The sequence below is a fragment of the Solanum tuberosum genome, unplaced genomic scaffold (genome assembly GCF_000226075.1).
Source record: "Solanum tuberosum cultivar DM 1-3 516 R44 unplaced genomic scaffold, SolTub_3.0 scf00543, whole genome shotgun sequence".
NCBI classification, from domain to species: domain Eukaryota; kingdom Viridiplantae; phylum Streptophyta; class Magnoliopsida; order Solanales; family Solanaceae; genus Solanum; species Solanum tuberosum.
Genome location: NW_006239467.1, coordinates 116,514 through 139,395, shown reverse-complemented (window position 1 = coordinate 139,395; position 22,882 = coordinate 116,514). Strand labels below are relative to the sequence as shown.

Sequence of the window (22,882 nt, the reverse complement as noted above, 5' to 3'; positions counted from 1 at the left end):
TTTAATATGTATAAATTATTACTTTAGAATTCAGTGATTTAAAAAGAAAATCCTAGATTCATAAATTTCCAATTCCAATTTCGCCTTTACAATGGGTCAATCAGCACCCACGATGTTTGTCCCCTAAAATGATAATTATAAGGAAGTGGGCATTTTTTTTTTATTTTGCTAGTAGAATAAACTCTATATTGCTCAGACTCTTTAGAAATATTGTCGCATCTCGTGACAAATTCTCCAAAAATACATTACCTTTGAAATATTTGACATGCATCTGTCGATATTTTTGAAGAGTTTGAACAACATACTGAAATGTTGGCATGTTGTTGCTGCCCTTGTTTGCTAGTCTCCTCTGTGTTTTCTATCTCCAGGAGGTGCCTATTTGTGGCTTGTTACCCTCTTTTGCAGTGCTTTGGATGGGATGAACACAGACACCATCATCATCACCACAGGCATTTCTCATACCCCCAATTCAAAGAAATTTTGTTGTTTTTTAAGTCTTGAATGCATATAAACAAGGCAAATTTTGGATTACTGGTGAAAAAACTTCATGCCGACTATTTCATCAGATACCTGCTATTTTAAGTCACCACGAAGAATATGTACTAAATTTCTTTCTCACTAAGAACAAAAGTTTGGTTGGAAAAAGGATTTGTGTTCATGAGGCTACTACCAACTACTTTCTCCGTTTTAATTTGTTTGTCTGGTTTTGACTTGACACGAAGTTTAAGAAAGCAATGAGGACTATTGAATCTTGCTGTCTTAAATTAAAAATAGGTAGAATGTACCAAAATGTTGTGGTCTTTAAATATGTTATGTGGAGAGTTGGAAAGAGATATTCTTTTTAAAACAGATCAAAAGGTAAGACAAATAAATTGAAACAGAGGGCGTAATCAAAAGAAATCGAAGTGAAGATGTTGGTCTTAAGAAGGGATTAAAGAGAAGAAATCACTAATCACCTAACTAATCATTTTACATTAAACATTGAATTCCAAAAGGCAGTATATAGTAATATTTTAAGCAAAACAAGAGGCAAAAGAAAGATGAAAAACTACAGACATAATAAAAAATATGAAAAAAGGAGGAAAATGGTTTTTACATGGACATGAAAAGGTTAAAAGTAAACCAATTCTTTATATAACTTGAGTCCTCAGGCCACAAATCAAAATGCCTAAAATTGTATATAATTATATAGAAATCTCCTATTCCTGTATCACATGTATCTAATGCATTCTCAACCTTCAGTTTTTTCCTATGAACATCTTCAACAAAATGGACAAAATCTCAAATCTTTTTTTTTTGTAACTGTGGACCAGCTTGCACGCACCTCAACTAATTATGTGATGTACCTGCTATCTTGGTCTTTGTGTTAACTCTTATGACTATGATCACCATTTGCTAGTTTTATGCTTATGGTTTTCCCATCTGGTGACTCAACTGCCTTCTCGTCATCCCAATCCTCGTCCCAACTCTCGTTCCACCCTTCAGAGGAAATTTCCAACTTCATAGAAGAGTGAGGTTTGGGTTGTCCCATTTCAAGTTCCTGATATGCGATACCATCAACATGTCGATCCTGTTTTCTCAACTTGCAGCAGATAACTATTCCAACTATAAGAAGAGCTGTCATACCTAGCAAGTACGCCCCATTAGTTGGGGTCACATACATGGCATAAGATGGCATGTTAAAGTAGCCTTGCCATAATGAACGTCCTATGTTAATCGTACATTTCCCAGTTCCAGCATCTAGCATAATTGACGAACTCCCTCCAATTTTAGACGAGATATTAATCTGATAACAAAATGGGAAATCGAAAACAATGACTCAGAAGCAGGCACATTAGGTTTGATTTAATGCTTTCACCTTGTCATTTTGTAATCTTAGAATTTGTCCAGGTTAAAGCCAGCCATTCAGAAAGGAAGAGAACTCTACCTGCTTGAAATCATGTCTTGGTATCTGAATATTCTCATAAGTTTTGTTTGCAGATGAAACATTGACCTTCAGCGTCAAAGCGTTGTCACCGTTGTTCAGGACGAACAGAAATGGTTCCTCATGTCCTACAAGAAAAATAACGTAAGCTCTATGGTCTATAGCCAAATTCCAGGAGTTGTAACAAGAAGGTGATTTTAAATATGACATAGTCTGATATAAATGAAAGACACAACAAAACATATAAATGTTTGTCAGCCGATGGAAAGGCAACATTGGTAGCAGTACTAGAGAAAATAGAAATGTTAAGATAATCCAACGCGGCCCTTGTTGCAAATTAATACGACAAGCAATAATAAACGATAGTTTCACGTGATGTCACTGAGAGAAGAACCAGATCCATTTCAAATATTTCCTACACAGCTACATTTAACAGATGAAGACATCAGAATCTTCACATGTATATTTTCTAAGCAAGGACTCACTTTCAGTGGCTATCAGGAAGTTAGAAAAAGGAAATCCAAAAAGAAAAAGAGAAGACCAGAAGGAAGGACAGATGACAAAAAGAGTAATAGCAACTTCTGAATAAGAGGACACAAGATCCGAAGCTTGAAATTTGGATAAATCCAAGAAGGATTTGGATCAAGAAAACAGATTAGATTCTTTAAGCGTTTGTAAAGGCAGCAAATTTTGCCCTAAGTGCCAGTCTTTGACAAGAAGGACCAGCAAAGTGCCAATAATAGTTTGCTTTTCAAGGGTGTCCACGATTAGCTTGGACTATCAGAAGGCATCCAAATTCCAAAATGACATAATAATACAAATATTTGAAAGATCTAAGTAGTCAAATTCATCCAAAATAAGTTGTTACTCAAAGCTAACTGCAACCCCATCAAACATCCAAGCTGCTCCTTAAAATCCCACCTTGCTATTCAGTTTTAAATATGCTTATCGAGCCCATATTGACATGAACTTGACAGAAAATTTACAATATTTTGTTCATATCAGCACAGATCCTAATAATTCATCCATCAAAGATTAAGGAAAAGTGAGAATAAACGCCATAACGAAGTGCTAAGTTCTAATTCTAGCACCAAATGTCACTAAACATACAATCAGTGTAGCAATCTAAATGTCAATCAATTCACCACCTTGTTTATACTCAACAAAGACTACCACCAAACTCAAATTACACAACCACAAGGAACTACTCTATCTAGTAATAAAAGAAACGGAGAATCACCTTTCCCGGCAGGAAAAAAGCAGGCAGTCATACCAATATGATCATCCTGACACTTATTAGACACACCGGCACAGGTACCACTACCAAAAGCCGCCGTTGGCTGACCTGCAGGGACTTGATTAGTACCTAAATTCCCTTTAACAGCAGCACCAGACCTTGGTGATGGGGCTACCTGAATAAAAATACATTCTTTAAAATCCCAACAATCAACAAAGAAAGAGCACATAACAAAAACATAGGCAATATTACAATATCAAGAAAAAATCAACCTATAACCCTCCACCCAACTAACTGATTAAACTAAAAATAGCCTGCGAATATATAACATATGTATAATCCATGTATAATCAACGTAAAATCTATGAAATCTGCCCGACTATTTGTGTGAAGATCCCAGACCTGATTATCTAAACGCTGTAAAGGGTGTACAGAGTTTGCATTAGATTGCTCCAAACAAACTGAAATCAACACAACCAATCTCCAAAACACCATATTGTACTCAAAAACCCCAGAATTCATAAACAAACCCTTTTGATTTGGGTATCCAAAAATACCAAAAAAGATACCAACTTTCGATGATTTAAAGAGAAAGAGACAAAACCCAGAAAAGGGTTGACGGAGAAAAAGAGTGCAAAGAAGATGACCCCGTCAACTACAACGACTGAAGATACAAAATTCTTCAAACCCAATCAAAATTATTCTTCAGAGAGTAAGAACAAAAATCAAAATTAAGGGTTTATTGAAGATTTTTGTATATGTAGATGAATCTATTAGTCGTCGTCGTCGTCTTCTTCTTCTTCTCTCACATTTCACTCTTCAAGTACTTTACATAGTAAAAAAAAAAGCGTGATTTTTCCATGGATTTCAACGTCACACACTCATTCCATATGGAAAGTCTTCCCCTGACTTTTCACGCACACCATGCCCTTCTCCTACGCCATCACCATATGAGCTTTTCCTCTCTTCTTCACTCACGTCAGTTGCGGAGATAGAATTTTTACAACGATTAAAATATAAAGTGATACTATATAATATACGTGGGACACAAAATAGTAACGAATGTTTCTATTTTAAGTCAAACTAAATGGTATATTTATGTATTATGTCTTTATTATATATACATAAAAAAAAAAAACTAACCTTATATATAGAGAATAATTTTTCAACTTATACAAAGTCGATTCATAACTAATAAATGTGGACTATTGGTGTTATGTTATTAGATTAACAGCTGATGAACAAATCAAAATTTTATAATTAACGATTTATCGATGAAAAAATATATTATTTAATTTTCTTATCGAATAAACAGTTAATCTATTAAGAATTAATATTAGTGTAGCATAAAGATTTTGGTCTGTTCTTATTAGGTAAGAGATCTCATGAAATATTTTGTGGAGAAAAAGACATAAGTTAACTGAAGTAATGATGTGACTATTTTTGTTGTGATTTTAATTAAAGAAAGAGAACAATATAACAACAATTTGTGATTGAATGACAAAAGAGACCGTTTTCATATAAGCAAAATGAAATGGAGAAGTTTAGTTTAAATTTACTTTGGTCGTGAGATACATTAAGTATGGAAAAACTCATTTATATTTAGTTGATACATTGTCCGATAGTTATCTCATAATCGTTAATTTATACCAGACAAACAAATATCTTATAATTAGTTGGCTAGCACATTTAAAAATAGATATCCAATAAGTCAACATTTAAGCATAATTATCCATCCAATCTGTCCGATAAGTAGCCCTAATTGTTACACATGATTTTGATAATTTTGGTTCGAAAGAGAAATATCAAACCCCGAATAGGACAACAAAGATTTCACGTCTCCGCCTTTCTTTTGAAGTTAGCTTTAATTATCTCTATCCTAATTTACGTGAGTATTTTAGATATTTCTATGACTATAAATTATTTTATTAAATAAAATTTTTGAGTTAAAGTTGTTACCAAGTATAGAAAGATAACATTTTCTTTAATAAAAAAGAAAAATGTATCACATTAATTAAGACAAAAAAAATAAAATTCTTAGAGTTTAGCTTCTACCTATTTAAACCAAAGATTGTTCAAATTTACCTAACTTTACCAAAAGGTCTAAAATTTGTCAAATTTACTTTTCTACAACTAATAGTCAAATTTACCACATCTAAATTTGTCAAAATTAGTTTGTTTACAACTAATAGTCAAATTTACCTAGGTCTAAATTTATCAAAATATAATTTGCTACAACTATTTTTCAAATTTACGAATGGTCTGGTTATTTTTTTGATCTGATTGACAAAAATTTAACAAATTTAGATTCGCCCCTAAATTTCTTTTCTTCTCATTGCTTATTTATGATTATAATTTTTACGTATTATTTCATTGAATTCATATAAAATATTCTTAAATCTTAATATTTTTAATTGATTTGACTGGAAAAGTTAAAAGAATATTATTATTGGATCTTTTTGTTAATTTTTGAAGGTTTAAGTTGGATTTAACCATTGAAAATTGATGGGATTGATATTAGAATTATGTATCAAATTTGAAATAAAAACGTATTGGTGAAATGTTTTACACCATAATTTATATTGATTAAAATTTCATAGTCAATTCTGATAATTTGTTAGGATTTGTTGTTATGATTCTGGTGTGACAAGGCAAATTTTGCCATTAATTAATTGTCAGAATTTGTGGTCAAAATAAGTTTTTATTGTCAATTTAAAATAGTTCTTTTCTTAATGCAGTGAATAATAATATTAATATAGATACTTATTATGCAACGAATAATAATAAATATATTGTTATATGAATTGCTTAATTTAGAAGTATTTTATCTTTAGATACTTTTTATTGGAACAAAAAAAAAATCATATTTGTAAGATCAAATAAGTCAAATTAGTTATATTTTTTTTTGCATTAATGATGAACATATAAAAAAAAGTTCAAAAAAACAAAAACAAAAAAGACAATTGTATAATATTTATAAATCACAAACAAGTTAGTGTTAATGAAAATGAAATTTGAGGACGCTTTTCTGAAAATACTCCTTTAAAAGTTTAAAAAATTCTTTTTCGAAATAGTAAGTTAATGTCTGAATACGTAATTGTATAGTTTTTTGCCCTTCAATTCACATTATTGTCTTAGTTCTTTTATTTATGTAGCTCTTGTATAGATCTTTTCATGTTAGTTACTAATGTGTCTATTTTACGAGCATTATGAAAGTTACATTATGTCTTGCCGCACCAAAATATTGGAGAAATCATATATTTGTTAGATGAGCATTTTTTTATTGGCTAAATTAAAAATCGAACCGTAAAGTAGGGGTGTGCACCATTTGGATTAAACCAATAAATCAAATCAAACCAAATCGAATCGAATTCTATTTTGAATTGATTTTTTTGGTTTGATTTTGGATTAATAATTTACTTTGTTTGGTTTGATTTTGGATTTAGAAAAATGAAAACCGAAAAACCAAAAAATTTGAATAGTATATATATATATATAAAATTAAGTTGGAGTTAACTGTTTTTGTCTTTTTTAGTTATTGTCTTTCATTATGATTTAGTTTATTTTTTATGTTTGGGCATCTAGAATTGATATATACTTTTAAGTATTGTGTTTTACGTTTTACTTGTGATTTATATTAGAAAGTATATTTAAGAGATTCAATAATATATATATATATATATATATATATATATTATTTTTATTTTCAAATTGCAAATATAACTTTGATTATGTTTCTAATTATTGACATAATCGAATAACCGAACTGAAAAAAAATCAAACTGAAAAGAGAAAAATCAAATCAAACTAGATTTATTTTGGTTTGGATTGAGTTACACTTTTTCAAAACCAAAAACTGAAAAACCTAAACCGAATAGTACAAAACCAAATAGAAAAACCGAATGTACATCCCTACCATTAAAGACCAAAAATTGATAAAAAATATTTTATTGGTTTAGCATAGCCCACCTTGTTCCTTTAAATGTTAGCTGCCAAATCTAGTTGGTAACTCTTTTTTATTGGCCGAGAAATCCGTCTGTGGCGTAGTGATCAATGAAGTGATTGAAAACCCTGAGTTCCTAGATTCAAAACTCAGCAAAGATAAAAACACTAGGTGATTTTTCTCATATGTCCTAACTTTGGTGTACAAAGTTACCTAGTATCTGTTGCTGGTGGGAGGTGACAGACATCCCGTAGAATTAGTTGAGGTGCATAAAAATTGGCTCGAGCACCACAATCATAAATTTTTATTCATTCTCAGAAGTTCGAACTCGAGTCGAAAATCTCAATCATTCTACCACAATCCACGTTGTTACCACGTAACTTTTCTCTTACACGTGGCAAAAAATATTGTTCCAATCATTGTCGTGTGCGGAGACAACGTTACCAACTTTCTATTTCTATTACTACATTAACTACTTAAATACGACGTCGTTTTAACCTTCTTCCTAAAACCCCTAACCCTTAACCATTTTTCCCTAAAAAAACAAATTTCATTTTGTTCCTTCAATCACCAAAAATGATGTTTTTCTTCAATTCAATTCTTCAAATTTTCAGAAATTAGCGTCTCTCTGGTTCAGTTTTTAGGTTTTTTTTTTCTTCATTCAGCATTGCTCATGGCTTCTGAAGAAATGGGACTTGTTTCAGCTCGAAGGGTGGAAAATGGGCTCAATCCACAGCTAGTTTTTCATGAAAGCAGTTTCAGCTGCGGCGCACCACCACCACCACAACCTCCGGGTCGGGTCGGGTCTGTTACAGGTGATCCAGGTCCAAAAACTACAAGGGAGCTTACCGGATTCATAGACAAGTATGATAATCATCAACACCATTACTTTCTTAATCAACATCAACCACAAGCTGCTGATTTTCGCCGTCAAATGTTCGGTGACAACCGTGGTGATGGTGATTGGAATAGGAAGAGCCATGGCGATGGCGATGGTGATGGTGATGGATCGGAGGATGACGATATGGATGAGGATGAGGATGATGAGGATAATGATGATGAGAATGAAGTGGAGGGGATTGTTACAGTTGAAAATAGTAATCATCATCAGAATAATAGTAGTGATAAAGTTAATAGTAATAGTAGTAGTAAAGTAGTTGGCAGTGATAAAACGAAAAGTGTTTCTACATTTGGTAAGTTTTTGACCATTTTATTGTTTTTCTTGTTTTGGAATTGGGATACTGTTTTTGATTGATTGATTGGTTTGTTGAATAAGGTGTGAAGGAAGGGAATGTTGGGCCGTCGGGAAATGAAGGTGGTGTCGACGTGAGAAATGCTGTGACAATTGCTAGTGTTGATGGGGATATGTATTATAATCAGTATTTGCAGGGACCGGAAGGGTCAAATGCAGGGCAGAAGGAAATGGGGTTTGAGAATGGGTGTGGATTTAGTGGAAGAAAGGAAGCTCATTTTTCAAATGAATCAGGAGAGTCTTTGAGAACTATTCTTTCTGATCCAATTACGTAAGTTCTTTGTTTGTTCGCTTGTTCTTCTGGTTTAGCTGCTTGACATGTTAGATTGTAAGTAATGCATAGATTGTGGTTTAGCCCCTAGTCTGTCTTAAAAGACTAAGTTATTACTAAAAGTTGTTTGCTTTCCCTGAGGTTCTAGTTTTGACTGCTGGAACAAAGAAAATTGCAAGGTGAAGTGACAAACTGGTAATTGTGCAAAATAGCAGTTTATATGATAGAGGTTCCTTTTAGGTGAATGTATCAAGCTGCAGTTATGTGGAAGCAATTATAAGCAAATCATGTATGACAGCATGTTGTTTTGGGTTAGCAAGCATGATCTTGCATTAGAATAGAAGAGTATAGGTGATTTCTCTACACTTGCTCTAGATTCTGAGTTATACTGTGGTGTGCTATGCCACTTCTTTTCTAGTTCTAGGAACAAGGGAGAAAAGAAAAGGGCATTTATGGGATGAAATGACTTTGTGAATTTTACCTGGATTACTCTTATAAGTTTTTTCCTGAATTTGGGATGGTTGGCATTATGCCAATCCACAAAAAAAGAAAAAAAAATAGAAACTGGACTAAAAGGTGTGGTCTAACGGTCAATGAAGTGGGTCCAAACCTCGGAGACCAGGGTTCAAATCGTAATAAAGACAAAAAAACACTAGGTGATTTCTTTCCATCTGTTTAAGTCAACGTTACCTTATTCATGTGTTGGTGGGAGGTTGTAGGTACCGGTTGAATAGTGGAGTCAGGAGTGGGCACATGCTGACCAGGATACAAATCTTTATAAAAAAAAGACGAAACTGACAGATAGATTTAACATTGCTCCCTCGTTTTATTTTATGCAAACCTGTTTGACTGAGCATGGAGTTTAAGAAACAAAGATATTTGGGACTTGAGGTCTTAAACATGCTATGGCATTTCTGTGGCTATAAAGTCATGACATTAGGTAAAATAGAAAGTTTAAAGTTACATCTTCTAACTATTGATATTTTCGGAGCTTACTAAAAAGGAAAATGTGTTGCATACAATAGAACAAAGGAAGTATGTTGTTAGTTTCTACAGTTTTCATTAAACGAATCTTCCAAATGACCATTGGTCAAAAATATGTGCGCTTCTTGGAAAGTGGCTGATGTATGCTTTTACTTCTTCATTCTTCTAATGGCTGCATAATTTTTTTAAATTTTAAAAAAATATCTAATCTGAGATACCAAGTGTAATGCTTATAGTAGAGGTCAGAATGTTATTATGATTATTTGCTTGTGTAGTTTCTTTCTATACATTATTTGCTGGTGTTGATTCATGCATTATTTTATTCATCTCAACTTATTATCACGTTCTCTTGTAGTCTCTTTCAATTTATTTCCCATTGTTGATTCATGTATTATTTTAGCCATCTTGTTGCTTGCGGCACACTTGACATCATGCTGCCATTTTTAGGGGAGAGCTTATGGATGATGCGATGATATTGCCTTGTGGACATTCCTTTGGTAGCGGTGGGGTGCAGCATGTAATTAGAATGGTATGTCCTCTGGAAGCAGTATGTTACCAACTTTTGTTGATGCATCTAAACTGCTTGTTAGCTCTTTCCTTTGAGTATTTTGATATTCAATGCCTGCCTAATCAACAAATTCTGTTTCAAGATGTATGAGATTGAGAGACCAACTACTTAATTGGCATAATATGAGAATATGTTCCTGAATTCGGGTTCTGGCTGTGGTTATTATGCTCTTTGATTTAAGCAAGCTTCTTTGGAAAAGCTACTCTCTGCTTTCAGTTTAGGGGAACTGCACTGCATTTGATTACATAGCGATAACCAAAAAAATGTTAATATTCTCATATGTTGTAGAGATGCAAATATCAAAATCAAATGCAAGTGAGTTTAATTTTAGATTTGACATGGATAGGACCTACTGTTCTGAAACCATACCACCTGCAAAAGCTGTACCCTAATGTTGCATGCTTAATCTATCAAATCTTCCGTTTCTCCTGTCAAATAAAAAATAGTTACAGTAATCCTCTGTTTGCACTGTCATTTAATGTTTCTGCATAATGAAGTCTTAAGTGTTTATCTTTTTACCTTAGTAGGTACAGTTATTTAATGAAGTCTAAGTGTTTATCTTTTTACCTTAGTAGGTACAGTTACCCTAATATTGCATGCTTAATCTATCAAATCTTCCATTTCTCCTGTCAAATAAAATAGTTACAGTAATCCTCCGTTTGCACTGTCATTTAATGTTTCTGCATAATGAAGTCTAAGTGTTTATCTTTTTACCTTAGTAGGTACAGTTACCCTAATATTGCATGCTTAATCTATCAAATCTTCCTATTTCTCCTGTACAAAATAAATAGTTACAGTAATCCTCCGTTTGCACTGTCATTTAATGTTTCTGCATAATGAAGTCTAAGTGTTTATCTTTTTACCTTAGTAGGTATAGTTATGACATACTTGATATTTAATGAATGTGTACTTTCACATAAATGCATGAGACCAAAAGTTTGCATTATTCTCTTCTCCCATTTAAGTTGGCAACTAGGTCTTCGAAAGATAATATAAATTTGCAGTGACTTTAGTCTGTGTACCTCTGGACTATAGTTCTAAAGTAAGTGTCTTATTAGCCTTTATGGTGTAATTTCAGAAAGTTTGCTATATCTGTTCACAAGCGGTGTCCGAAGACTCTGTGTCGCCTAATTTATGTAAGTATACATTCTGTACTTTTGGTATCTTGAGTATACCATTTCCTCTGATTCTCCTAATACTTGATAATGCTGTCCAGTGAAAGCCAGTACATTTTCAAATGTCTGCTGCTGTATAAGCGATGTTGCTTTGGGGTGTTCATAATTCAATTAAAACCAAAATACTGAATCAAACAAAAAGTTTTGGTCTTTTCTTTTTGGTAATTCAGTAATTCAGTTTATTTTATCCAAAAATGACCAAACATATAGAAATACTGAATCTTTATGATTATTGTATAAAATAATTTAATTGGTTATTAGTATTTGAATTTATATATGTATATATATTATTTGTAAGACCTTATAATTCTATGAATACTTATATATAATAATTCAATTATGCAGTTATTTTATTTCAAAATTATGTTATTTTAGTGGCTCAATTTGAGAAGGTCCAAGTCCAATCAACCCAAAACCGAACTGAAGACAAAAAAATAAAAAAAAACTGAATATATTTCGGTTTCAATTTTCTTAAAAAAAAACAAAAAATCAAACTGAGCTGACCAATGAAGACCCCTGTATATTACAGTTTACTTAATTTCATTTTCATTCTATGGGTTGCAAGTGTTGCAGGAAAACATTAATTAGATGACTACTTACCAGTTAAATAGGTTATAATGATTTCTTGTGCTGAAAAGCTACTCATTCTTGTAGCTTTGTGCCAGGGATCCTTGAGGATTCCAGGAAGACGAACTCTAATACAGAATTATGATACAAGCACATGCATGGACTATTTTCAAAAGATAACCAACGGGTTTTAGTAGATAAATGAATCGTTAAAACCTATGTGGTAGCACCTTGTCATCTTAAACTCCTAAAACTTGGGGAGACTTCTCTGGTGGTGGCATGGACTCACTATCCAGGAAACATCACCATGGTTTACACTGGCCCCTATCTAAGAATAATGGTGTAACATGTCCCGATCACAGTACATATAAATGAACTATTGTCAAAACTAGTAAAAATTATTCATTGCCTCGATAACTTTTTCCTCCCTCTAACTATGTACACGACTTGACCTTTTGCATCAGTTCAAACAATGTCAGGAACCTTTGGCACCATTATGTACCTTGAAACCCAAAGCATCCTCACAAGCCTTCATGCCTGTATCTTGAGACCTAGTTTGTGGAAATCATCTGCTACTGCACGACACTGTTGAGTAGACGGCTTGAAGGTTCAGAGCAGGGACTCATTTCATGACCCTCTTTAGGACAACACTTTTACCTTCCTGTGATTTAGACTGGTTTCCTATTTTAGCCTATTATTCTATGTTGATTCCTCTGGCCTTCTATTTCCCACTTCTGTAGACATCTCATCCTAGCAAACAATTGCAGCTTGCAAGTTGCAATAAATTGACTTGCCGTTCAGACGTCCTTAAGAATCAGTGGATTATTTCACATGCTTCTTAGGTGTTCTTATGAGTGTAAAACATCTCATCACATACCATTCTCAAAAAAGGAAGAAAAAAGAATGTAAACATCTCATGTTTCCACTTTTGGAATATGCACCAAGTCTTCTTTCTCGACAATAGTATAGAAGAGAAATTACTCCTTTATCATGCTTACTCGTGCACTACTTTTCGCACATTAAGCTGCTTTGTCTATTTCTGAACCACTATTTCTCCAGTGTACATTCTATGTCATCTTTATCATTTTCACTTCTTCAGATGAAGGAAACTCTTCGCTGTTGATTTCCAAACTAGAAGCAGCAAGGTTAAATTCTCATAGCAGACTGAGGATATCTAATTGACAACCCACGTGTTCTTTCACCTGTAGCTACAAATTTTACCCTTTGTTAAGAGCTAGAAGGGCTTCCAAACTCATTGCATTACTTTGTCAAAAAGTAAATTAACATTAAACCAACTGGATAAATTTCTTCTCTGATCCTCAGGGCTTTGTTCTAGTGATAAGAGCACAACGTTTGATGTGTGGGTTAGATGCACATCACGGGTTTGAGCTCTAATTTTATGATCCTAGTTTTACTCTCTTTTTGAACTTCTAGTCAAACATGTCTGTACTCGAAATAACATAGATTGATTTTTATATGCTTCATTGGTCCTTTCTGCTAAGAGTAACTTCATACAGTCCTACTTATCTTAGTTTTTTCTGATGATTTCTATTTGCCTTTCCTTATATGTGTAGCTCTTCGATCTGCAATTCAAGCATTCCGCCGAGAAGAGGAGTCACAGCTTAATCGCTCTTTAAAAAGAAGAAAGGAGAGATATGATCAGGTTTGCCACTTCCATATTCTTAAACTATATCACTACCTGAAATGAGGTGGAAAGAATGCTGAACGTTGTTTAATTTAGACTAAAAAGAAAAAGAAAAGGTGGGGAGTATCTATTCTCGTACTCAAAAGACTGACTTTACTCTAAAATTATTTATGGTCTTAGTATCATATCTCTATGCAGGATAGAGGGACCTTCGGTGATTCAGCACTTCCGGATCATCTAAGAGGAAGAGGAGTTCAGTTTCCATTCGCTGTGACTGACAGGGTTATAATAAAGGTTCTTCCAGTTATATCTGAATTTTAATTACATTTCCTAATTGATTTTGAATGGGCTATCTAATTGAAATTATTAATTAAATAGGGCAACAAAAGGACACCTGAGCGTTTTGTGGGTCGTGAGGCTGTTGTTACAACTCAGTGCTTGAATGGATGGTACATCTCTTTCTTTGCAATATTTGCTTTCTTGAATTTCATTACATCTTTTTGACTTTTTAAAGCAATTCAGAGTGATTTTGAAAATGTCCACTAAAATATCCTTTGTGCTTATGCTCTCAACATCTGAATTCTAAATATCTGTTATGCCTAAAAGATTAAAAACTTGATAGATCTAGACTTATTTTGGTTCACTGGTAAAAGTGCAGCGCATGATGTATGGGTTATGCACAATTACAACTTTGAACTTTTCCATGGACAGAAGCCTAGTACTTAAGTGGAGGAGGGCAGAGAGGTGGGCCGGTTATCCATTGTGTTTCGAACTGTGCATACCTGGACATCAGGAATTTCTCGTCTATAAAAGAAATCTAGACTTATCTAGCAGAGACATCCATTTGGGAAGTTGGAGAGTCTATCTGTGTCAAGCACTCCCTCAATCACAAAATAACTTAAATCCATCTCAAAATTTAAAACTTTGCTCCTTTCAGTATGTTAAATATAAACTATTACTTCACCACCTTTTCACATTTTATACCTTTATTCTTAACTCCTCTGCCAGATTACATATAATTATATACTCAAGCATTTTACAGTTCAATCTCTTGTAGATAAATTTTTTTGGGATGGAGGGAGTATGAATTAAACATTTATGCGAAGCACTGGTCACCACAGAAAGTTTAACTAGTATGTTCGTGAGAATGAATGGAGAATTTTATGGGAGGGAAAGTAACAGAGGCAGGAAGAGGTAATTTCCTCGTGTTTGGATAGTTGAGGGAGACGAGAGGGAATACTTTATCATCTAAAGTGGGCAGGAAGCAGAGAGTAAAGAGGGGGGTGTATGCACCCTCATAATTGGTGAAAGGGAGGAAGTAGATGTCTTTACGTCCCTTCTAGTTTTGCCAATTGTAGGAGCAAAAGATAACCAATGTTCCTACTATCCTTTACACTTCATTTACTTCCTTTATCCAAACATTGCGCAGAACTCCTGAAATTTGGTGTTATCTGTAAGCCTCTTTTGTTTTTTATTTGTTTTCTATACATAAATGTCTTGATTCCCCTTTCACATGAAACACAAGCCTGCTCTATCATATTGAGACTTGGATACAGTCCTCTTTAATAACTTCAGTAGTCCAAAACATAAAATGAAGTGTCGTATAGAGTAAGTCTCTTTGCCCTGCCCAAGTAATAGTGAAAGGTGGTCATTCTTTGACTATATTAAACAAGAATCATATTCAAAATATTTTACAACTCTATTCTAGATTTTCTCCTTCTCTACCGGAAAACTTTGGAGCATAGCCTTTTCTGTGGGGAATGTTGAGACTTTAGCCAAGTAAAAATTCCGTGATGACTGTACATGACTCATGTACACATTAGGGGAAAGATTTGATCCATACGAAGATTCTGAGTTCATGCACATTACTCAGATAAGTGGTATGCTCTATGAATTTCAAAATACTTTAACACAAGTTAAACATGCAACGCTTAACATATTTTATTGTATTTCATATCCCTGACCTTGAAAATCCATCTCAAAAACTCGCTTACCTTGAAAATGCTTACTTTGTGTTAGTAGTTTATTAAAAAGATTTCTTCAGCTCAAGTTTGAAAATGTTAATCTCAAATTTGTTGTATTTTGCTAAACCCTTCGAATTTTGACTCAGATTTTTGAACACATTGTCTTCATTGAACCTTGTCAAGAGGCTTCTGAGTTTTGCCTATTGAGCACACTGCTGAATAGCTTATTCAACTCTTTCCTTCTCTCCTTTTTTCTTTGTGGAATATATCTCGATTTGCATCTATATAGTTAATGTCGTAATTTGCTTCTTCTCATCTTGCAGTATTTGATAAAATTCTTCAACTAGCCAAGTAATGACTCTTTATTTGAATGTACAACTTGTGCAGGTATGTTGTAAAGACATTAGATAATGCAGAGAGTGTAAAGTTGCAATACCGCTCCCTAGCCAAGGTTTCAGATAATTTATCAATCCAGCCAATATCAAGTAAGACGGCAGCCAATTGGCTGTAGAGTTCCATTCAACAGAATGATTATGTCTCTCTCGTCCTAACTTATTGCACATACACCATGTTTGATACATATAGTCTAACTAGAACAAGCATTGTGTTTTTTCAGCTGTAATCTAGATCTTGTATCCGTTCAACGTAATTCTCAGGCTTAGGTGTTGTATATTGTATAGGTTGTCTTGTAGCACTACAGCGTTGAGATGAGATCCCGAGATATGAACTATACAGAGCCACACTTGATTAAAATAAATGAATTATACAGATTCATTTCTGCTGAACTTTGTATCAACTGGTATCTATTCAGACATACAAAGATGATAAAAATATCTTATCTGCATTACCTCCTGAAGCTCATAATGCTGGGTTCTGTGCATATGATATGTCAAATGTGCATGTGCATCTAGCCAGGCACACAAAGGTTTGGCCTATCGGTCAATGAAGTTCGTGAAAAATATTATAGATTAGGGTTCAAATTCCAATCGAGGGCTAGATGATTTCTTCCCATATGTTTGATGGACAAAGTTATCAGGTTCTTGTATTGATGAAAGACCAGAAGGTAACAGGTACCTCTTGAATAGTCAAGTGTCTACAACTTGGCCGTGGGACCACCATTACAAAAAGATGTAAGTAAGATCTTGGACCCTAACTCGTTGAGACGTAATTGTTATTGTTGTTGAGACATAAGTGCAATTAACATTAAGTAAAATTGTCACGACCCAAAATTAGAAGTCATCATGGCACCTATGTCTCAACCGATAATTCCTTTACCAATGAAAAGTAAGCGACAGTAAATATCAATCTGAGATAAAGAAATAAAAGCATTAAAACCATAACAATTACTATGAATTTTGTCACAACCAACAACTTTTAAATTGTTTCAAAGCACTTTCCCTAAAATTCTTAACTCTTACTAAACAAAAATGTGTACAAAATAAATCCATTCCTCTACCAGCTCTAACTCTGCTAGTCTTCAATAAATAACAAGCAGGTCCAGTTTCATCAATTCCTTTCCCCTGTACCATTACACCCCAAGATTTCGTCAACACTTCATCTGCATCTTCTTGTAATATATTGTGATTTTCATTATTTTCACCATCTCGAAGTTCTTCAACAAAAATCAATCCATCTGGGGTTCTTGTTTTTCCACTTTCCCATTCATTTTTCATCATTGGCCAATTCTCAAACAGAGCTCTCTCTGTTTTGATGCAAAGTGGTGATGATCGTTGTGGTTCTCTCTCATCATCATCCTCCTCCTCATTCGCGTAAATGTGGACAAGTAATGGTGCTTGTTTCAAATTCTTAACAATGTCAACCATAGACGCATTCATCCAATCATCGAGATTTCTCGATAATATTATTTTTTCCTTTTTTCTAGCATCATTTTTCGCGACCCTGTCTAAGGGTCGCGAATTTGATAGAGACAGAGATGAAGCAGAAACAACACCAACATGCTTCATTTGTATCATGGATGCTGTTGATCTTCTTTGTATCGTTCCAATTTTATTCAATGTACCTAGAGACACACTCGGATTTATGTGTAACGATGCCATTTTTTTTTTTGGGGAAAATCGTTACTCGTACCGGGGAATTAAATTAAGAATTATTTAATTCCCCGGAATGGTTTGATTTTTATTTTTTTTGGGTTGTTAGAGGGAATTGAGGAGTGAAATTTGAATAGAAATATTGAGAAATGTGACACGAGCATGGAATAGGTTGAGGGACAAAAGGCACATGTCTTATGTATGACATGTAACATTTGAGACCAATCATATTTTTTGGGTGCTGAGGTGTGGCACCAATGATATTATGACACGTTTATGAACGATAGGCCTCGAAGAAAGAGATAGAGTTTCTCTAGAGCAGATAGGGCAAAGACCAAGATACATATATCACAAAATTTGAGTTGAGACTATGGTTTTTCATGTATATATCTAATTGAATTATTTAGGTTTAATACATGGATAAGTACTCTTCATTTAGACGCTTGAACTATGATTTGATTTGTTTCAAATTGAGCATCTGAATACATGATAAATTGTTCTCATTATTAGATGCTTTTGGTTCGATTTTTTGTAAATTATCTGTGTGTTTTCAATTGTCTATTAGATAGTTAAATTAACATTATTAACGTAATCTCTTTTAGTTATATGTATCAACTTCAACTAAAATATGACTGGATTTTTATGATTTATTGAGATTAAGGCGTATAATTAAATGAGATGATATATTTTAAGCGGTGACATTTGAGAATGTGGCACGATCATGGAGTGGATAGTTAGGCACACGTCTTACGTATGACATGTAACACTAGAGACCAATCATATTTGTTTTTTTGGTGATGAGGTGGCACCAATGATATATGCCACGTTTGTTTATGATGACACACATATCACAAAATTTGAGTTGAGATTATGTGAGCCTCCATATACCAATAGGATGAAATAACAAACTATTAATTCAAATTAAATGTTATAGCCATAGTTTATTTTATTTGTAATTCGCAACAAACATCCCATTTTTTGCCATCTGATTCGGTATACAATTAGCTATTTTATACATTTCGGTATAAAATGTATAAAAATGCCTTTGTATTTGTATAAAGCGAGAGAAAAATGTATATACAAATACAAATACATATATTTTCGTCCTATACACTTATAATTATACAAATACAGATCTTATTATATAAATTACAATGTATAAATGAATTTATACAAAACTGAACAATTTGTATAAAATTAAATGTATCTAGCGAATTATACAAATCAAAAGTTTCATAACAAACATAAAATTTGTTATAGAGCGCAATTATGCAAACTATAGCTATAACATACAAATATAATTTTTATATTTGCTATATGTGGAAATTGCTCAATTCTCTAATTGGATAATTTTACCAATATCTAGTGAGTTCCAACCAAATTCTTGTGAAAATTTGATGAAATGTTTGACTATTTTGACTGGTTAGTAAATATTTTTAAAGTACTTATATTATATACTATATAATATAATAAATAAAATAATGTAAAAGGTGTTCAATGAGACAACATGGCCTAAATTTGGTTGGTAAAAGGCGTGGTGGTTATGCAATAACAGACGAATAGTAAAATTTGTTCTCTTTCTCTTTGAGCTAAGTAATGGAGTAATAAATACATATATTACTAGTAAGGGTGTGCACATATCGAATTTTAAAATTATTGATTTTATATCTTGATTTTAGAATTTCGCAAAATATAATTTGAATTCTATTAAAAAACGTTCAGATTAGATCAATTTTTCAAAGTTTGATTTCAGATAAATTGATATGAATAATTCAATTTTTCAGTTTTGAACATATAACTAAATAAATTTCAAGATGGTAAAATCATGGCATAACATATAACAATACCGACAATGACAACAATGATATTTTTTTTTTAAAAAAAAGAGTCATCTTGAAATTAACAAAGTCAAACATATATGGTTTGTAGGCGAAAGGAGAAAGCATCGTGTCTAAGTTAATATCAATAGAAAAAAAATACTTTTAACTGATTCTGTTTGAGCCTCAAATGAACTTGAATTTATTACTTAGTATTGAATATATATTTTTTGTTGTTGTTATTTTTCACTTGGAGCACGCATTGAAGCTTCAGTTAAATTTGGATTGCGCATGTAGGTCCGTTCAAGAGTTCCTAACAAAATTTTCTTCATAATCAGAGTTGAATTCGAGATCTCTAGATAAGAATGAAATCGTTTTATCACTACACCAACCTATGATTTATGTCTAGTAAGTAGAGTATATCTGCCTTATTAATTAGATTAGGCATATAGATAATGCGTTTATGTCTAAATGATAGAAAAGAAAAAAAAATAGATTTGGTGTGATAGGATGATAAGTACTTTTTTTTTATTTTTAATTAAAAAATCTCGTGTTTAAATTCTAAGCCGTCCGTATATCATGTTCATATTTATTATTTTTATCCCACCGACTAAACGACGTATTTTTTTTACAAAATTGACACCTCACTTTCCAAATACTCGTGTCAAGCCTACCTTTTTTAAAGAAAAAAATGTCTACTCATACCTAACAGCTCCCAATTGCTGGAAGGTAGATTGAGTGGTAGCTAAAAATTCTACAATTAATTTTATTTTCATTTATATATATAATATATAAATTTATTTATATATAATATAAATTTATATATATTCCACATAAACTTAAACAAACAACAAACTTACTTTCAATTATTTTTTTTAAGTCCACTTTCAAACTCTCTAAGTTTTCTCAATCAAGTTCAAGAGTAAGCTATTTTTTTTTTCTTGAATTTTTATTTTATTTCTTTTGTATTTATTTTAATTGCTTATTTGTTAAATGTAAAAAGAGATTCTTGATTAATTTCTTATCCAAAATGTTTTTTTTTGTGTAGTGGTAAAGAATGAAGTGATGGTGGATGAAATTCCTTTTCCTTCTCAATTCATGGTGAATAATAAGCCTTTACCTTTGATGGGCCATGGTAAAAAAAAAAAACTTTTTACCACTTCTTCTTGATTTTTATCTCTTCATATCTATATGCTGGGTTATAGTAAAATAAATATCTGTGTATAGAGACGTATTTAGAATTTTAACTTTATGTGTTTTGAATCTAATAAAAATAATTTATTAAATATTGGAAATATTATTCTAGTAAGACGGATTTAAAATTAGAAGTTTATGATTTTTTCGATAGTTTCAAGTTACTATACGAATTACGATAATAGTTTGGTTCACGTTCAAATATACATGTATTCGCTATATTGGATGATAATTCATAAATATTAAGCAAATTTCTTAAAATAAATATAAAAGTTTAGCCAAAGTTACTGAATTTTATCCTAGTTGATGAATGATTAAAATATCATATAATTTTTTTAATTTTTTTTTCCCTTTGGGGTAGTTAGTTGAAGATGATTCTATAAAACCCAAAATTATCTAGAGGATCTATCTTTATGTAAATATTACTAAATTTTCAACATATTAAATTTTTGAAAAGTCAATTCGGATTTAATTTATATATGTCGACAATAACAAAACGTTTAACGCTTACGTTATCGATGAATTTTAACCTGTTGTAGCAGAGTAACTTTTTTTCATGTTACTAATCCCATTGATTCCAAATTGTTTTTTTTTCCAGGAATAACAGACATAGAGATACATTTTCTCCAAATTAAATTCACAGCAATTGGAGTTTACTTGGATCCAGAAATTGTGACTCATTTGCAACAATGGAAGGGAAAAACAGGGGAAGAACTAACTGAAAATGATGAATTCTTTGAGGCTATTGTTAATGGTAACTAAAATCTTCACTAATAACTACCTACACCGCTCTGACTTTCCAAAAATATTGTCATATTCATGTCAGATCTTCTAAATATGCATTACTTTCAAAGGATCTGACACGAATCATCAATACTTTTGAAGAGTCTGAACAACATAGATGATTAGGCATTCTTGTTTCTATAAAGTTGTTTACTTCAAATGTAGATAATAGTCCAAAACACGTTTTTGCCAGCTTTCTATCTGAACTATATGTTGGGTTATGAAGGTGAATAGAGCGTCATGCAGAAGCTTACAATTGCAAATCATATGGTAGATAAATCAGATGACAAATAAAGTTATACTAAAACATAATATTATTAATATGGTATGGCCAATCGGCCTACATATGAAAAACTAATAAGAAGAAAATATTAAAACTGTTGAGGGAAAATCTCCCCATAAACTAAACTCTTTATTGACTACATTGTGGATGTTCTTATTATTTTTGTGTTAGAAGAAACAAATTCATATTTATAGAGTCCTAAAACCTTTTCTTACTAGAAAAGGACTAGCTACTTCAAAATCTTTTCCTAAAAGGAAAGAATAAACTAAATATGAAAGAATATTATATTTTCCTTTCAGAAAAAGTTAAAGCATTTATGGTAATACTTTGACTTTACTTTTAGGAAAAAATAAACTTCAAACAAGGTAAGAAAATCAGGGCAAAATCCTAGCACTATAAAGTGTGCACTTTTCATACATGAACTATCACTAACTATTTATCAAAACATACTTCAACTATCAGTTGTTTTCTTTTCATACCTGAACGATGGTGATGTTTGAGGTTGAAAAAGTGAACAACTGATAGTTCAGATAGAAAACTCAGACAAACGTGATACTTTAGTTTTTTCTTAAGAAAAGAGACTATTCATCTAGCTTCAATGTTATACATTTGCAGCTCCAGTTGACAAGTTCTTGAGAGTAGTAGTGATTAAAGAGATCAAAGGTTCACAGTATGGTGTGCAGCTAGAGAGTGCCATACGCGATCGCTTAGCAGAAGTCGATAAATATGAAGAAGATGAGGAAGAAGCACTCGAAAAAATCGTTGAATTTTTCCAGTCTAAGTATTTCAAGAAAGATTCAGTAATAACATATTATTTCCCAGCTACTTCTGGGAGTGCAAAGGTAGGTACTAACACTTCTTTTCGCGAAAGATTTTGAAGTTATGATCATCGAGTCATTTTCTGATGTTTGGTTACGATGTTTTGAACAGATATCGTGCACGATAGAAGGTAAGGAAAACTTGGAAATTGAAGTTGAAAATGCAAATGTTGTAGAGATGATGAAGAAATGGTACTTAGGTGGAACTAGGGGAGTGTCACCTACAACTATTTCTTCTTTGGCTAACAACATTTGTGTTGAATTGTCTAAATAAAATTAAAGACATCATGTGTTGTGTTGTTTGTATTGATTTTTGTTGTTTTGGTCATGTTGGCTATTGTATTTGGCCTATGGAGACCTTTTGTTTCAAGATTTGTGTTTGAAATTAATAAATTAGAAGTTCATTTTA

General features: G+C 32.5%; 4 protein-coding genes across 6 annotated transcripts; 2 read left to right on the top strand and 2 right to left on the bottom strand.

The window, feature by feature from the left end:
• Positions 1–1,105: 1,105 nt before the first annotated feature.
• Positions 1,106–4,157, bottom strand: LOC102584258 (uncharacterized). 2 transcript variants are annotated; one of them, XM_015304385.1, is made up of 5 exons: positions 3,564–4,157; positions 3,165–3,336; positions 1,928–2,052; positions 1,627–1,786; positions 1,449–1,540 (listed from the first exon to the last, which is right to left on the bottom strand). In XM_015304385.1, the coding sequence occupies exons 1-5, from the start codon at positions 3,681–3,683 to the stop codon at positions 1,533–1,535; spliced, it is 585 nt and encodes a 194-aa protein (XP_015159871.1). In that variant the 5' UTR covers positions 3,684–4,157; the 3' UTR covers positions 1,449–1,532. The 2 variants fall into 2 exon arrangements, with proteins under 2 accessions (XP_006365331.1, XP_015159871.1); XM_006365269.2 differs by having other exon boundaries at positions 1,106–1,786.
• A 3,456-nt stretch (positions 4,158–7,613) lies between these two features.
• Positions 7,614–16,320, top strand: LOC102583941 (U-box domain-containing protein 62). Of its 2 annotated transcripts, XM_015304382.1 has the most exons (9): positions 7,614–8,297; positions 8,381–8,627; positions 10,059–10,140; positions 11,258–11,315; positions 13,496–13,584; positions 13,747–13,860; positions 13,945–14,015; positions 15,918–16,015; positions 16,211–16,320. In XM_015304382.1, exons 1-9 carry the CDS (start codon positions 7,778–7,780, stop codon positions 16,234–16,236), a joined length of 1,305 nt encoding a protein of 434 aa, XP_015159868.1. In that variant the 5' UTR covers positions 7,614–7,777; the 3' UTR covers positions 16,237–16,320. The 2 variants fall into 2 exon arrangements, with proteins under 2 accessions (XP_015159868.1, XP_006365330.1); XM_006365268.2 differs by having other exon boundaries at positions 7,616–8,297; positions 13,765–13,860; positions 15,918–16,320.
• A 511-nt stretch (positions 16,321–16,831) lies between these two features.
• Positions 16,832–17,587, bottom strand: LOC107058552 (uncharacterized). Its single transcript, XM_015304380.1, has 2 exons — positions 16,987–17,587; positions 16,832–16,836 (listed from the first exon to the last, which is right to left on the bottom strand). The coding sequence occupies exons 1-2, from the start codon at positions 17,585–17,587 to the stop codon at positions 16,832–16,834; spliced, it is 606 nt and encodes a 201-aa protein (XP_015159866.1).
• A 2,645-nt stretch (positions 17,588–20,232) lies between these two features.
• Positions 20,233–22,882, top strand: LOC102583606 (probable chalcone--flavonone isomerase 3). The gene is made up of 5 exons (XM_006365267.2): positions 20,233–20,317; positions 20,444–20,530; positions 21,188–21,343; positions 22,271–22,497; positions 22,586–22,882. Coding segments are annotated over exons 1-5 (633 nt in total). The 5' UTR covers positions 20,233–20,316; the 3' UTR covers positions 22,748–22,882.

Coding starts and splice junctions, on each gene's coding strand:
- LOC102583941 (XM_015304382.1), top strand. CDS start 7,778: ATGGCTTCTGAAGAAATGGGACTTGTTTCAGCTCGAAGGGTGGAAAAT. Junction 8,298..8,380: donor GAAAAGTGTTTCTACATTTG/GTAAGTTTTTGA, acceptor TTGTTGAATAAG/GTGTGAAGGAAGGGAATGTT. Junction 14,016..15,917: donor ACTCAGTGCTTGAATGGATG/GTACATCTCTTT, acceptor CAACTTGTGCAG/GTATGTTGTAAAGACATTAG.
- LOC102584258 (XM_006365269.2), bottom strand. CDS start 3,683: ATGAATTCTGGGGTTTTTGAGTACAATATGGTGTTTTGGAGATTGGTT. Junction 3,337..3,563: donor TACAGCGTTTAGATAATCAG/GTCTGGGATCTT, acceptor ATTTTTATTCAG/GTAGCCCCATCACCAAGGTC. Junction 1,787..1,927: donor CAAGACATGATTTCAAGCAG/GTAGAGTTCTCT, acceptor TTTTGTTATCAG/ATTAATATCTCGTCTAAAAT.
- LOC102583606 (XM_006365267.2), top strand. Junction 21,344..22,270: donor CTTTGAGGCTATTGTTAATG/GTAACTAAAATC, acceptor ATACATTTGCAG/CTCCAGTTGACAAGTTCTTG. Junction 22,498..22,585: donor CTACTTCTGGGAGTGCAAAG/GTAGGTACTAAC, acceptor TGTTTTGAACAG/ATATCGTGCACGATAGAAGG.
- LOC107058552 (XM_015304380.1), bottom strand. CDS start 17,587: ATGGCATCGTTACACATAAATCCGAGTGTGTCTCTAGGTACATTGAAT.